The following is a 16,896-nucleotide window of genomic DNA, read 5'->3' as shown; positions in this document are numbered from 1 at the left end:
CTACCTCCATCCTCCCTTTTTCCTTTTCATTATGGAAGAACCCAAACATGTGAAATGACACTATGTGGTTATACTGAAAGGAAGCATTATCTGGACCTATATGCTAAAAGTATCATGCCAACGTACATGGAATAAAAGCAAATAAAGTTATTAATAGAATCTGAAAAAAAATGCCTGGGTGATTCTGAAGCCAAGGCAGTGGCTTTCAACTCTTATTCCTCCCCTTCAGCTGAGCTTTTTATTACAGAACAATCACACAGGCAACATGAACTCTTACACATTCCTGGTAGAAGTTTAAATTGCGTACAAGTGCTTTGAAAACCAAATTAGCAAGATCTAGAATGGTTGAAGTACACTCCCCACACAATCCAGCGATCCTCCTCCTGATCTCACACTCTGGGGAATTTCTTGCCTATGTGCCCCAGGAGACATGTACACTAGTGTTTACAGCAAAAACTGGAATAACTACATATGTAGCAAAAGGAAAATAGAAAAACTGTGGTATAATCATAAAATGTAAAACTTCAGCAGTAAAAGTGAATAAATGACAGCCTCACCCATAAAATAACTCTCCTATGTAAAGCTGAGTCACAGAGGAATCCATGTAGTATGAGTTCACTGTACGGGAAGTTCAAAAACAGGCAAAACTAAATAATATTTGATTTGGGGATATAAACATTTATTGTAAAATCTCTAGAGAAACTCAAGGGAATAGTAAACACAAGATCAGGACAGAGGTTACATCCGAGGGATGGGATTGGGGAGACACCCATGGTGGCTTCATAGGTTCTGTTTCTTACACCAGTGGCGGGTGCCTGAGTATTTACTTGATCATAACTCCATAAGCTGACATTTTTCAAATCGCAGCTTATGAACCATTTCTGATTAATTTTTTAAAAATGAAAGAGGAAAGAGAATACCAAAGTTCATTGCAAGGATCCTTAGCAAGAACTACCCACCTTGGAAGAAAGCCACAGCCAATGTTATGAACCATGTGAGAGAGACGGCTAAGATGCCATAAAACATCACATTGGCTAGAAATAAGTCATGTGATATTTTACTCACTGGCACTCTAGGATTTTCTGGTATACAGTGGTCAATCTGCTGAGCAAGGCAATTCTATATTGTGAAGGATCTGATGTGTTAGTTGCATTTGATCTCATATGGAACTGAATTAAATACTTCCATAAAAATGGAAAAGCCCATTGCTGATCAATGTAAACTAAACTGGAAAACCTTAGAAAGGGATAACCAGTGACAGAATAGAAAGTGTGAATGGAAAACACAATACAGCTGCTTTAAAAAAAACTTTAGTGGCACAAAGTAACAGTGCTTTTTACAATCACGTTGGTGTCCAAATCACTTCTATCAAATCTCATTCCAAAACACAGGGAAAATTTTTAAATTTATTATAGGATGCCAACTGAAGAGCTAGTTTTTTAGAAAACTTTGTTCCTATATTGGAGTTAACCAATTATGCCTACTGCATCCCACCAAAATTGTTATCACGATGCTAAGCTAGGTGTACAGACTGAGGTATGAGATTCATATTATTCTAACTGCAAAGCAATTTCATTAGGCAACTATTTTTGAAGATGATGTTGAGTAAGAAAAGTGGTATTTTAGCCAATATTTTTGACATTCTTAGCAACCTTAATGTGAAACTTCTAAGGAAAAACAAAGACAGTTATTATTTTAAAGGCATTATTGTTATGGCACCTACTTCTTGGAACTATTTGATCCAGTTACTATATGTTCTCAAGTTTGTTGCAACTTATTGAAGGGAACATTATTATTAAAGGCAATTGCAAAAAACCCTACAAATATTGTTGTATCTCCTTTTCTGTCTCAAACTTTTAATCATTACTTTCCAAAAGAGAAATGAAAAGCACTAAAGAAAACTAATTAGATAAAAGAAGCATTGATTTACAAAATCTTGCAACAATATCTAATTTAAATTTTGGTTTTAACATGTACACAAATTCTTTGATATTCCTCCCTTCCAGAGGTGGAGCTTAATTCTCTCCTCTTGTGTGTGAGCTTCACGTAATGATTGACTGCTAACTGATAAAGTAAGGCTGATGGAATAGTGTGTGACTCTGGGTCTAGGACATAAAACACATTGCAGCTTCCATCTTGGTTGCTTTCTCTGTTGGATCACTTGCTTTGGGGGAAGACAGTTACCTAGTCATTAGCTGCCTAATGGGAAAGTCCACCTGGCTAGGAACTGAGGCCTCCTGGTACCATCCAGGAAGGAACTGAGACCTCTTCCAACAGCCATATAAGTGAGCCATGATTCCTCCAAATCCTCCAACATTGGTCAAACCATCAGATGATGCAGCCCTGCCTGACAACTTGACTGCAACCTGGAGAGAGGCCCTGAGCAAGAAGCACTCAGGTAAACCTCTCCTGGATTTCTGACCCTGGGAAACTACAGGAGATAATACCAATTTGTTGTTTTGAGCTTCTAGGTTTGGGGTAATTTTTTATGCTGTGGTACGTAACTAATACAGCGTCCAAAAGAGAGTGAATTATTGCATTTTTTAATTTTTGTTTCCTCTAAATTTATTATGTGATGTTAAACATGTCATTTGGTTTTAAGATATAAGAAGTATTTCCATGGCCAATAGACAGGATGCATTTTATTACCATTCACAATGATCTATTTATTAGAACTTCAATTTCCAGCTGTGACCCAACTAAACATGAAAAGAAGAACTACGCCGTGCGAGGGTGATTCTGTCATGGTCCACAATGACTATCCCCTACTTACCCACCTTCTCCCCAGTTATTCAAACATTAATGTAGCTGCTGCTATGAAGGGATTTGGCAGATGTAACTAAGGTCTCAAATCAGTTGACCTTAAGACAGAAGGATTCTCCTGGGTGGGACTGTCCTAAACAGGTGAGCCCTTAAAAGGACTGGGTTCTTCCTGAGCAAAGGGATTCAAAGTGTGAGAGGGGTTCAATGTGAGGGAATTTCTCCATTGTGGGCTTTGAAAATGGAGGCCACATGGCAAAGGATGCTGGTGACCACTAGGTGTTGGGAGCAGCCCTGCTCTGGCTCCTTGCTGATAGTTGTCAAGGAAAGAAGGCCCTCAGTTCTACAATACGAAAAAAGTGAATTCTGCTGACAACCTCTGTGTAAGCTTAGAGGAAGATCCTGAGCTCAGGAAGAGAACCAAGCTTTGTGAGACCCTGAACAGAGAACCCATCTACACCACGCCTGGATTTCTGACTAAGGAACTATAAGTAAATAAATGGGTGTTTTTTGAGCCACTAAGTCCTGGTAATTTGTTACCCAGTAACAGAAACTAATACACAGGGCTCATTGTGCAGCAGATAAGCACATAGTATTTTTTTCCACTAGAATGAATTTATGAACTTATATGCACGCCAGTTGCATGAAACACAATGTTTTCTTTTTTGTATTTTTCATGTTATGATTTTTATGTAGTGCAATTACATTTTAATACAATCATATTTCATTCATTCAACAACAACTAATTTAGTGCTTAGTATGTACCAGGAATGGCTTTATGTGCTGGAGATACAACTTTGACCCAAATGGCCCAAAGTCCTAAGTCAAAACTGTGCTCATGTGCATTGCATTCTAGAGGCTTCCCAAAAGTGAGATGGAGACACTAGAGCACACTAGTAAAGAAATGACACATCGTAACTCACATTAGCTGGATTGCTGTCCTCTGTGGGGAGAACAGTGCACAGGTGGCAGGTGAGGAGGTGGCGCTGGTGCCACAATTCAGGAGTGACAGGGTGGTGGAGACTAAGGGGAGAAGAGGGCCTGAGGGGTGAGAGGACAGAGAGAAGGGCTGGAGGAGCAGGGGTGGGGAATAGAAGCAGAGGGAAGGAATTCTAAAGCAGTGGAATCCTCAGATCTAAACATACATACTGTTTCATTGATCTTTGATAAATATATCTGCAGACCTAGTAGAGTATTCTTGGTATTTAATACATTCTTTGGAGCTGCCTAAAAACTAATTGCCTCCTTTTGTTAATCAGCTTAAGAAATAATAAATGTCCTAATAAAATAGGCTCACTGCTTAACGTGAGTAACTCATAAAAATAGGCAATTCAGGGGCACTGGTGAAGCGCATTTCGACTGCCTCGAACACCTTCAACTTTGAGTTGATTCAAGTTTGTACCGTGCTCCTGGTTGAAATATACAGAAACACATTGTGCCTTCAGGCGCTTCTTTGTCCTGAGGGTCTGTGGGGACTCACACAGACAAACTCAGGGCTATAGAATGAACAGCATTTTAAAACACAACTGGAGTCACAGATGTACTGTCTGGAAAAGTAAAATTTAGGAGGTTTGTGAGTCTGACTGCAGCGCTGTGTAGACACGTTTCTGTAGGAAGGGGCTAAAATCACTTCTTTTACATATTAGATTCCTGCTGTTCAGAGGCGGGGAGTCATTTCAGGGAGAGGGATTCCAGTAAGAGGAGGAGAAGGGGCTGAGCCCAGCCTGGGGGTCTCTCCCTGGTTTCCTCAGACAGCCCCTGGGTGAGGACTCAGGGAGACGGTGTGACAGAGAGCTCTCGGTGCAGGAGGAGAGGGGTCAGGACAAAGTCCCAGGTCCCCGGACGTGGCTCTCAGGGTCTTAGGACCGAGGGCAGCGACTGGGGCAGGAAAACTCAGTGCTGGGGAGTCCCCGTCTCCCTGAGTTTCACTTCCCCCTCTCACAACCTGTGTCAGCTCCTCCTGCTGTAGACTCATGACGCGGCCTCAGTTCCCACTCCTACTGCGTGTGCGGTTTCTAGAGAAGCCAATCAGCGTCTCCGCTGCTCCCAGTTGCAAAGTCTCCACCACCGTCCAGAACTCAGATTCTCTCTAGATGCTGAGAATGAGAGTTACGGCGCCCCGAACCGTCCTCCTGCTGCTCTCGGGGGCCCTGACCCTGACCGAGACCTGGGCGGGTGAGTGCGGGGTCGGGAGGAGGCGGCCTCTGCGGGGGGCGGAGCGAGGGGACCTCGTGGCGGGGGCGCAGGACCCCCGGGGAAGGCTCGTCTTCGCTGACACTAGCCCAGAGCCCCCCATCTCGGCCCTGCCGCGTCCTGACCTCTCCCTTTACCCACCCCCTCCTCTTCCCGCCTCTAAGTCCCCGCCCGTCTCCGCTTTTCCGTCTCCCGAGCCCCTACCCCCCCGACCCCCTCCCGGCCCCATCATCCTCGAACCCGGGAACCCGCGTCAGGAAGGAGGGTCGGGCCGGGTCTCAGCCGTTCCCCGCCCCCAGTCTCCCACTCCATGAGGTATTTCAAAACCGCCATGTCCCGGCCGGGCCACTGGGAGCCCCGCTTCATCGCCGTCGGCTACGTGGACGACACGCAGTTCGTGCGGTTCGACAGCGACGCCGCGAATCCGAGGATGGAGCCGCGGGCGCCGTGGATGGAGCAGGCGGGGCCGGAGTATTGGGAAGAAGAGACGCGGAACTACAAGGACATTGCACAGAATTTCCGAGTGGAACTTAACGTTTTGCTTGACTACTACAACGTTAGCAAGGCCGGTGAGTGACTGGGCCAAATCCAGGTCATGGTTACCCACCCCCACGGAAAGGCCGGTTCCATGTGAGATTTTGGTCTCCTCTGAGATTCACCCTATCCGCCGATTATGAGGTAGACTCTGATAGACTTGAAAAGACGTTTATTTGATGTTTGTTAGAACTGCAGCACGGGGAAAACACAAATTCAAGTAGCCCTTGAACGGTGCTTTGCACCACTGAAATGGAGAAGGGAAGGCTTTATAGTCGTGGCTAATAAGGGCAAAGAAGAAAAAAGGGAAGGAATGTCCTTTAACAAGTTGCAGGCACTAGGTAATCATGAGGGTGAGGGTCCCTTTAAACAAGCCATTAAACTTAGGAATGTGAGAGATGACTCTGATAGGAATGAGATCTCTGTCCTGATAATCTCATCCTCCTTGAGAATGAGGTCTCCATCGAGATCATCTTATTATCCTTGAGAAGACTTGCAGACACATGTCAGGTACTTAATGAGTTCAAGAGCTCTCCTGAAGGAGGAATTTGTTCTACTCCTTTCTGTGCCTGCCCCACTCCATGTTAGTACCTTAACATGAGAGACTCCATCTTTTTTCCATTCCATGGCTCCCTCTTTTGATTAGAATCAACTAGAATAGTAACATTGATAATCAATCTTTATTAGTCCTTTGTGACCAGGGTGGATGGCACCTAACCTGGATCCCTCTAGTCCCTCAGTGAGGGGAAATAGGAATGAGGTTATAAAGGTAGTCTCTTATTTATTGTTAAGCAGAGCCACATTTGAGCAACAAGGCAGACAAGATGAGGGAAGGCCAAATTCATGAGGATGTGTATATACTTGGGAAATCAAGTGCACATATTGGCTCTGGTCTTCATAAGACCATCATGTTGGCCTGAATGCTAGTTTTACAACAGTGAGTAAAGAAAACAGTGGTTAGTTTAAATATCACGATCAATAGAAAGATTTCAAGTAGTGTTAGAATTAGGAGTTATAATCTGGACCACAGAAATGTGCTGATGCCTGTAGGAAGCCAATTAACTAAAAACTGTACGAGTCCATCTGGCTTTGAGGAAAAAGGAGATTAGTGACATTTGCTAATTTAGGGCAAATCCTTTCTTGCGTCCAAGGGAAAACCTAGAGTGCAATGACCTAACCAGGTGGAAGCCAGGGCCAAAGGTTTGTCCCATACATCCAACAGTTAGGCTGATTTTTGTGTAAAGTGAAGGAATGAGCCCACTGTAAAAAGATATTGCTATCAGGCGGCCATTCAGACATGGTTTTGGAAAAGCAAACACAGAATCAGAAAAATCTTAAATGACATTTGAACAGTATGACAATGGTAATATTAAAATAGTTGTAGAAGTACGTATACAGGCCTGACCCTGGGTCTTGGGACAGCTGTCTGCCTCAGATGTCAGCAACTTCTCTTCCTAGACAATTTCATTTGGAGGTCTCCGGGGTTTCTACAGGATCAGATGTCAGGTGGAAATTTTTTTAGCTGTGAGACGTATCTCCAAGCTTAAATGCCTTCCAGATTTGCAGCAGTATCAATGGTTAGGAGCACTTGGTAAGGTCCTTTCCAATGAGGCTCAAGGGTTGTCTTCTTCTGATGTTGCTTCCAGAATACCCAGTTACCAGGCTGTAGACTGTGACCAACAGGATCCTTTAAATTAAAATCCAGGAAAGCTTCTTTATCCTGTTGATGATAGGCTTGAGTATAAAACATTAGAGACTTACAGTAGGTGGTCATACTACCATAAGACAAGGGATCAGCAGAAGGTTGTGGATCAGTAGCCACTGATCTGCTGGTGACCATCCCATGTGGGATTAGTTCAGGTTTTCCAAAGAGAACACTGCAAGCAATGGGCAAGGCCAAAGGCAATACCTTAGGTCAGAGGAGTCCACTCTGTAGGTGTATAACAAAACCTCAAAGACAATTAACAGGACTAGAATCCGGCATCTACAAAGGTGCAACGTGATTTTCCCATCCATAGTTACACTCATTTTTTACCAAAGATAATCACAGTAAAACTGATTTGTTTACATTAAAAACTTGGCCTGATTATTTATATAAGTGAAAATAAGAATACTAACTGAGATTCTGAATTCTAGAGGGATCAGGAAGGAAAAAAAGTAAATGTTTCATCTTTGTTTACAAAGGTATATCTTACCAATTGTTGATAGCTTGAGACAAAAGATTTCTTTAAATCCAGTTCAGTTTTATGATCCAAAAGTTCATCAGAAAACTATATTCTGGAGTTAAGTATCAGAGTCCTTTCCATGAATCTCTCTGAAGATGAAACATATTTGCAAAAGCATCAGTGTATAGGGCCAGCCCCATGGCTGAGTGGTTAAGTTCTCGTGCTCTACTTCGGCAGCCCAGGGTTTCGCTGGTTCGGATCCTGGGCACAGACATGGCACCGCTCATTAGGCCATACTGAGGTGGCATCCCACATGCCATAACTAGAAGGACCCACAACTAAAATATACAACTATGTCTGGGGGAATTTGGGGAGAAAAAGCAGGAAAAAAAGCATCAGAGTAATACAATAACTGTCTGTAAATGACAAAAGACATGGTTAAAGATATGATTATAATGCAATTGACCAGGAAATCTAGTTATTTCTATAACACACTTTTTAAGATAATGACTAGAATTATACCAGGACATATCAGATTTTTCGGAATTTTATATAATTTTTAAAACACTTAGATTAATAACATTCACCCACACAATATAACCTAAAAGGTTTATCATCGTTTATTTGAAAATGCTTCCCATGCAATTTAACGTACCAAATAAACCTAATTAGCTTAGTATCTCCCTCTTTATAGGAAGAGAGAACAAATTCTTGGAGAGGTCCCAGGGACCTGCTGGAAATTCTCAGTTTCTTTCAGATCAGAAGAAAGACTTTATTTAGGATTTTAATTTTGGGGAAGTTTGTCAATAATATCAAAAGGTTTTAAAACACTTGGTCAAATAGGATCATGGGTCACTGTGCAACAATGCTTAGTTATCCATTTAACCCAAGTGACAACAGAAGATGTTAAAGGCACTCCTAGAGAGTTAAACAGTTAAAAACAACAACCACCACCAAAAAAAACCCTTAGCTCTCTTAATAGAGACCTCAGCTTTATGAACATAGGAAATTATTTTGACAAACCATAGAATCCTTGCCTTTTAGGTCGACTTACTCAGAGGTGAAGAAAAACCTTTCAGAATCTATCAAGAGCAAACTAAAAGTCTAAGGAAACCATCCTTTTAAGAGAGAGAGAGAACACAATTCTAATTTTGCACCAGCTTAGTTTTGATATTAAAACTCATTTGCTTAATTAAATTCATTTCAATCTTAGCCACCTTGACCATGCACAGAACTCTGTTCTCAGGGTTCTTCTTTCACAAATCTGCTATAAATTTCTCTTTTACATTCATTGTCCCATGTCTTCTCTCCTTCCTAGTACTTTAGGACAATTTACTTTCTTAACAAAACAAACAAAAATATCTCTATTCCTTATACCTTCTTTACTGAAAACATATATCTTACTTTCCTTGTATACAGAGGTGTTTCCCTTATTAATTTTAGGGAGTGTAATCACATGTTAATTTGAAATTTAACCCTTAAAAAAACTTAATTTTTAGTGCAAACTAAGAAGTAAGCAATTATGAACTGTCTTTTACATTGGCATTCCATGGCTTGGCAAATTTATAAATACTTTTCATAATTTCTATGAACATACTGCTTCATAAATCAAAAACTTTTAATAAAGCACAAGACATGTTTACTAATAGAGCCAAACATCTTTTAGTTTCTCTGTAATAAGAAGACAAAAGTAGGTAAACACAGACTTGTTTAGCAAGCCATGTTTCAGTATTGTATCCTATTTGAAAATAATCTAGTCAATGAGTTTTCTGTCATTTAACTTAACCAGCACAACTTCAAAGTTTCAAGTTACCAAAGAGATGTTGGAAGCTATTTTAAATACATATGCCATAAAATATAATTATTGCTAAAAGTTTATCTATAAACTGCTATCTCATTTATGTTTATTTAGTTTACTTTTTTCAATAATTATGTTTAGTTGCCTACAAAAACTTCACGAGACATTAGACAAAATCATCTATCAGTCTAAGTTATTTTTGCTGGCACATTTTGTAACAGAGGTAACATGAGCTTATTTGACTAATAACCGGGATAGAATGAAGGCTGAATGTCTGCATCATATCCAATGCTGATAACTCTGAAAACATGCTATTTCAGTCAAACTAACAAACTTAACTAAGCTTTCACTTACCAAAGATGATTTTATATCACGTTAACTTAAACAACATTTGCGTTAGTTCCTATTACATTTAGAAATAATTTATATAAACACTTACTTTAAGCCAATTAAATAGAGCTCTTTTAGAAGTTATACTATTACAAGGTAGAAAAATATCACCTATATATAATGCATATATATAGAAATACATAGATATATAGACAGATGCAAGTAGAGACTTTAAATAATTTTCATTAAATTTTTGCAATGAATCAGATACAGTGTAAAACTCAGTGATTTATAAAAGAATAGTCAGATGCAAGCTGTGTTTCTGGCAGATAGAATAAACTAAGGTTATCTGCTAAGGAATTGGTGGTGATCTAGCTGACAGTTCCTGGAAAGGTTACAAGCTTTTTGCAATAAATAGGGGAGGTTTTTGGGATTGGCAAAAGGGAATGGGTGGAATTTGGACTGCCTCCAGAGCTGAATTTCCAGTTTTGCAAAGATTTGTAAGGTAAGAGTGCAGGTGCTCTCAATTCCTCAGAAATTGAGTTGTAACTTAAACATCAAAGGTTGATCTACCTCTCCGCCTACATCATCCTTAATTTGCTTCTTTCCCTCTTATTTTAACTTATAGAAGGAAGGCTTATGTTAAAAAAATATTTGTCAGGTTCTGAATATCACCTCCTAATTTGGCCAAATTTCTGATCATAAATTACTAAATCTTTTCAAATATTTTGTCAAGTTTCAGCCAAGACAAACAGTAAATATTTCTGGCAGCATTAAATAACTCCATTTATTTTTAATTTTGTCTCCCCTTGACTGTTTAATGGAATAACATAGCAGTTTCCCCGAAAATCTGTCAATCTCATTAACTCTGGGAGAGGCTCATACTGGGCCCTGTTTTGAAGGTAGATTATGGGGGTATTTGTAAAGCCATAACTTAATAGACTTTCATATAGTCTTTTCTTTTAGGTACCTCTTATAATTTAATTTTCATTAGCTTTTTGTAACACAACTTTCAATAAGGCTATTTTGGAATTTTGAAGCCCTTGCTTTTAAGTATACTTCTTAAATGATCTTATGTAATTGGAACATTCCTTCTAATCGCCAATGTAACTCCCCTGAGGCTGGTGGCATGTTGGTAGGACCCTAGCTGCAAATGGAGTTCAACCCACATTTCTGTCCAGTCATGTCTGACCACAAATAGGATACAACCTGCATTTCTTTCCAGCCATATTTTGGGGACAACAATGTGATGCTTACCATGCCAGCTCTCAGGACACAAAGGAAGCTTAGTAAGATTTTGCTGTTCTTTGTAAATATTTACAGCTTTCAAGACCATGGTTTTTAAGCAGGTATGCCAGAAGGTGGCACACTTGATTCTTTAGAGACTAAAGATTGTCTGTTCTGCAGTTCTCAAATCTAGTCCACAAAAAGACAAGTTTTGGAAGCTCAAAGGTGCCCCAAAGTGGCTATGTAATTTTAAATCATCTTTAGAATTATCAGTCCACTGGGACAAAAATTTACAAGAGGACAGACGATAGTTCTTAAAAATAAAACCAGCTGGAGTTCCCAAGAGAGGGTGAAATTATTTATGGTTGTTCTAGAACAGTTGCTACTTATGATTTAGAGAGGGTTGTTCTTGGTTGACCAAGGCAGGAAGGTATGTGTTTTCGGTTGGGTATGGGCTCCTTGTGAGGACCACTTCCCAAAATGTCCCCATGGGCCATTGGTCTCTCTCTTACATCTCAGAATATCCTGGACACCAGGCAGTGTTAGGTTGCTCAAGGTACTAGGATGACCAGTCCCTTATTTGTAGCTCACAGATGAGCTCATGAAGTTTCTTGTGACCCAGGGACAGGTATATTCTGAGATTGGGAGGCCCTTTGAAACCACTGCATGTCACAGACAGAGTTCTCACACTTCTGCTAGGTTTCTAGTCACCTAGAAACACCCCAAAAGGGGTCATAGGAGCAATGTGTCTTATCTTCAGACTCAGAGGACCCTTATTTGGGTTATAGGAGAAGTTAAGGGGTCTGCATTGGTTATCAAGAACAGCCGAACTTTGAATTTTAAGAGGATGTGGCCACTTTAATAAGACGAAAAACTACTAAAGCTACAGTAACATTCACCAAGAAAAGTCCTTAAACACGAATCCTCTGCATAGTTAAGATGAGGACAGAATCCTCTCCAAAGGCATGAGGACAAAAAAGAAATCCTTGAATCCGAACCTCCTGCCTTGAGCAGATACAGACTCTTCCTTCTGAAATGGAAGAGTCAACTATAACCAGAAATACCCAAGTAAAGATCAGTTTGACCTAAATATCAACCTTAAAAATTGGGACATTCAGATCCAGGACTCACCACTAGATTTCCAGGCTTGCTGGTGGGGACATCTAAAGTGGTGGTCTCTTTGGAGGTACCTTCCACACATCTTTGGCTGCACTGGGGATTCAGAATGGTCGCTCTGGGTCCTACTATCTACACCAAGAAATGTCGACCAATTATAAGGTAAATTAAACAAAAAGATGTTTATTCAGGGTTTGTTAGGACTGTAGCCTTGTGAAAACAAAAATTCAAGTAGCCTTTGAATTGTGTTTTCCACCTCTGAAAGGGCGAAGGAAGGCCTTGTAGTCATGGCTAACAAAGGCAAGGAAAAAAGAGGGAAGGAATATCCTTTAACAAATTCCAGGCACAAGGTAATTATGGGAGCGAGGGTCGACTGAAACAGGGCATTAAATTTAGGAATGTGAATGATGACTCTGATAAGAAGGAGGTCTCTGTCCTGATAACCTTATCATCCTTGGGAATGAGGTCTCCATCTCCATGATCTTATTGTCCTTGAGAAGACTCGCAGAAGCATTTCAGTTATCTAATGAGTTCAAGAGTTCATCCTGAAGGAGGAATTTGTTCCTCTCCTCTTCATATCTGCCTCGCTCCATTTTAGTGCCTTAACATAACAAACTCCATCTTTTTTCAATTCCACAACCCCAACACTGCGGTACCCACTGGCCTCTCCACCCGGGAAGAGCCTGCAGGGACTTTCACTAGGTTTCTTTTTCAGTTTAGGTTGAATCGGGGTGGGGGTGGGGCTGAGTGCACAACAGGGCTAAGTGGGAAAGGCTGGCCACTGAGGTGGGGCTAAATGGGTGGGACTGACCATGGGAATGGGGATAGGGTCTCACACCTTCCAGTGGATGCATGGTTGCTACGTGGGCTCAGACGGGTGCCTCCTCCGTGGATACAGTCAGTTCGCCTATGACGGTGATGATTACCTTGCCTTGAATGAGGACCTGAACTCCTGGACCATGGCAGACATGGCAGCTCAGATCACCCTGCACAAGTGGGAGGCAAGTGGTGGTGTGGAGCGCCACAAGGCCTACGTAAAGGACAAGTGTGTGAAGTGGCTCTTCAGACACCTGGAGAATGGGAAGGAGATGCTGCAGCGCATAGGTACGAGGGGCCGCGGGGCCTCCTTAATCTCCCCTTGCGCTGAGGGCCTTTTACAAGGACTGGAAGACAATAGGATGACACCAGAACACCCCTGTCCTGTGGGTCAGGAGACTAAGTCCAACTGGATTTTCAGTTCCAGTACCAGAGGGTGACTCCTCCATAGGGCCCACCTTCCTCTCAAGGACATTAAGGGATCCAGTCTCCAGGGATGGACGCGAAACCCTCCCTGACATAACTGACAAGTGGTTCCCTTTGACTCTGGCAGCAGCTCTGGGAATGTTTCAGGCCTCGTTCTCTGCCCCACACCCAGTATGTTTGAGCTCTGACTCTAACTTTTCTGAGTCACTCAGCCTCCATCCAGGTCAGGACCACAAATCCCATTTCCCCTCTTCAAAGACCTGCCTCCTACACTGGGCCATCTCACTCTGATTCTAGAACTTTCCAAACAATAAGAAATTATCCCAGAAGCCTGTGTCCACACTGGTGTCTGGGTTTTGTGCTCCCTTCCCTAATTGTCCTGTCCATTTTCAAGATGGTCACAGCCCTACTTCAGTGGTCTAAGACAGAGGCAAACTTCCTGAATTTTATGACCCTTCTCCTCAGACGCCCCAAAAACACATGTGACCCACCACCCCATCTCTAACCATGAGGTCACTATGAGGTGCTGGGCCCTGGGCTTCTACCCTGCGGAGATCACCCTGACCTGGCAGCGTGATGGGGAGGACCTGACCCAGGACATGGAACTTGTGGAGACCAGGCCTGCAGGGGACGGGACCTTCCAGAAGTGGGCGGCTGTGGTGGTGCCTTCTGGAGAGGAGCAGAGATACACTTGCCATGTGCAGCATGAGGGGCTGCCTGAGCCCGTCACCCGGAGATGGGGTAAGGAGGGAGCTGTGGGCTCAGAGCCTCTTCTCAGGGAAATCAGGAGCCCTTCTGGAGACCTGCAGCAGGGTCAGGGCTGAGGCCTTGGGGTCAGGGCCCTCACCTTCCTTTCCCTTCCCAGAGCCGCCACCTCAGTCCACCATCACCATTGTGGGCATCATTGCTGGCCTGGTTCTCCTTGGAGCTGTGGTGGTTGGAGCTGTGATCTGGAGGAAGAAGTGCTCAGGTAGGGACGGGATGGGATCTGAGTTTTCTTGTCATACTGGGGGTTTCAAGCCCAGGTAGAAGTTTGTCCTGCATCATTAATGGGAAGTCCCATCCATAGCCACATGTGCTTTCCTAGTCTGGGGCTGACACTGTTTAGTAAAGCACATGTGGAAATGAAGGACAGATTTATCATCTTGATGAGTCTGGTGATGGGGACCTGACTCCCAGCAGTCACAGGTCAAAGGGGAAGGTTGTTGGTGAGGACAGACGTCCAGGAGGGCAGTTGGTCCAGTCCCCACACATGTACTGTTGCTAGCTTTCCTGATCCTCCCTTAGGTCTGTTATCACAGTCCTGGAAACTTCTCTGGTGTCCAGGACTAGGTGGTTCCTTTAGGACCTCATGGCCCTGCCTGCTTCCTGGCTTCTCACAGGATGTTTTCTTCCCACAGGTGGAAAAAGAGAGAGCTACACTCAGTCTATAAGTAAGTATGGAGATGGGGGTGATCCCTGAGATAGTGTAGACAGGAGCCCATGAGGGAGCTCACCCACCCCAGAGTTCCTCCCTTAGTCTCATCTCCTGTGGGCTCTGACCAAGTTCTGTTTTGTTCTACTCCAGGTGGTGACAGTGCCCAGGACGCTGATGTGTCTCTCATTCCTCCTAAAGGTGAGACCCTGGAGGGCCTAAAGTAGGAGGGGTTGGGGCAGAGGGAACAGACTGAGTTATGGGGATTCTTTGGTTGGGACATTTTGAGCATGTGGTGGGCCATTTAGAATGTCACCAATTACAGCAACTGGCTTCAATTTGTTCAAAATTATTTTCTTCTGTAGTTTGAGACAGCTGCCTTGTGGGAGACTGAGTGATGCAAGATTTGTTCCTGCCCCACCCCACACTGTGACTTCAGGAATCTCTGTATAGGGCAACTGAATGTGTCTGCATTCCTAATAGCATAATGTGAGGAGGTAGGGAGACTGGTCTCTCCCACAATCCCCTCCCCTCACTGACCTCTGTTCTCTTTCCTGATTGACTTGCCTGTTCCAGCAGAGGCGGGGCTGGTTCCTTCCCTGTCATAACTTCGTGTTGCCCTGAGCTGCAACTTCTTACTTCCTTATTGAAAATAAGAATCTGGATACCAATTTGTTTTTTCAAATTCTTGCCATGAGGGATCAATGGGTTAATTAAAGGAGAAGATTCCTAAAATTTGAGAGAGGAAATAAATGGAAGCACTGAGAACCTTCCAGAGTCCATATGTTTGCTGTGCTGAGTCTGTTGCAGGTGGGGACAGGAGAAGGCTGTCAGGAGCCGAGTGTGGACGGGGCCTGTGTCCACTCAGTGCTCAGTGCATCGTGGGGTGGGATGTAGTCACTCCTCAGCTGGGTCATCCCTCCGCTCCTTTGTCCTTGTCCCTTCAGTGGAACCTTGTCCCACCAGGACCTGTGATCTCAGGGACTCAGACATCACCTGGGCTTTGTCATGTCTCCAGGACCCTGGGCAGTGAGGGCTTCCTGGGGCCGGGTCAGCCTAGGCTCAGGCCTGGGTTTGGCCTTCAGTCCCACTTTTGGGTGTTTATTTGTAGTTTCTTTGTTTCTGTTCTTGTTCTTGTGTAAAAGTTCTGGTCTCATTCTCCTCTGGGTGTCCCCTGTCTCAACAGCAGCTAGAGTTGTTTGGCCTGTCATTGTCCCCACAAGGCCAGTGGCCCCTGCACACAGGCGTCTCTGGTGTCCAGAGATGAATTTTCAGGCTCGTCCATCTCTGCCTCCTTCTAGGCCTTACTGTCATTTCCACCTTGTCCAACCTCTCAAAGGAACCAGATTCTGGAATTAGCAGAGAGGAGGGATCCCATAATTTCTCATCCTAGATAAGGTCCTGTTGGGATGTCTCCTGCTCTGCAGCCTGCCCTCTCTCCTGGCCCTGAACTCCAGTCATCCTAGTACTGTCTCCAATCCAGACTCACGATGTATAAGTAGAGTCTACTTTAGATTTGTATTTGGTTGGGAAATAGGACTCGTAAGTCAAAGATCATTCATTGTTTTCTGAAGAGACAAATGTGTGCTGTGGTGTGCAGGAGGGTTGGTGTGGGAGGGAGGGATGGAAGAAGAGGAGGGGAGAGCGCACTTGTGAGAAAAATACAGGTGGCACTGATGTCAATGTGAGTGGACATTGTGCTGTTGCTGCCACAAAACAGCATGTGCCTGAGGTTATGTTAATAAAGATACTGCTCTCTGAGAATATGGAGGTGCTCTACACTGATCATTGATTCAACCGATATTGGTTATGTGCCAGATGTATCACATACTATCTTTGCATCTAGTGAAACAGATAAAAAGTAGAAGTAAAACAAAGTTGCTGGCCTTGTGGAGCATATGTTGTAGTGGGCAGAGACAGACTATGTGCTATAAGCATAGTGAATAAGGAAGTGTTTATGTTAGAAGGTGGTAAGTCCCATGGAAAAAATGCAGTGGGGCAGGTGATCCAGAGGGTGGGGGTGGAAACAAGGAAGATGGCTTTTTTAATTTGGGAGTGGTCACTGTGGGCCTCACTGGGAAGGTGACTTTGAGAAAGGATGTGAAGGACATGAGGAA

General features: G+C 43.2%; 1 protein-coding gene across 9 annotated transcripts in view; it reads left to right on the top strand.

The window, feature by feature from the left end:
- Positions 1–4,434: 4,434 nt before the first annotated feature.
- The window catches only part of LOC103544893 (saoe class I histocompatibility antigen, A alpha chain-like), a 60,139-nt gene continuing 47,677 nt past the window's right edge, over positions 4,435–16,896 (top strand). For 4 of the 9 annotated variants that reach the window (XM_070585680.1, XM_070585670.1, XM_070585666.1 and 1 more), the window contains exons 1-5: positions 4,783–4,935; positions 5,253–5,522; positions 12,952–13,227; positions 13,831–14,106; positions 14,231–14,335. In XM_070585680.1, coding sequence (XP_070441781.1) covers positions 4,854–4,935; positions 5,253–5,522; positions 12,952–13,227; positions 13,831–14,106; positions 14,231–14,335 — 1,009 coding nt within the window. In that variant the 5' untranslated portion in view covers positions 4,783–4,853. Of the gene's footprint in view, positions 4,936–5,252; positions 5,523–12,951; positions 13,228–13,830; positions 14,107–14,230; positions 14,336–14,765; positions 14,799–14,932; positions 14,981–15,104; positions 15,562–16,896 lie in introns of those variants that run through there. The other 5 variants (XM_070585674.1, XM_070585669.1, XM_070585682.1 and 2 more) reach the window with 5 other exon arrangements.

The sequence above is a fragment of the Equus przewalskii genome, chromosome 19, assembly GCF_037783145.1.
Source record: "Equus przewalskii isolate Varuska chromosome 19, EquPr2, whole genome shotgun sequence".
Taxonomy (NCBI): domain Eukaryota; kingdom Metazoa; phylum Chordata; class Mammalia; order Perissodactyla; family Equidae; genus Equus; species Equus przewalskii.
This window is presented reverse-complemented; position numbering and strand designations above follow the sequence as displayed.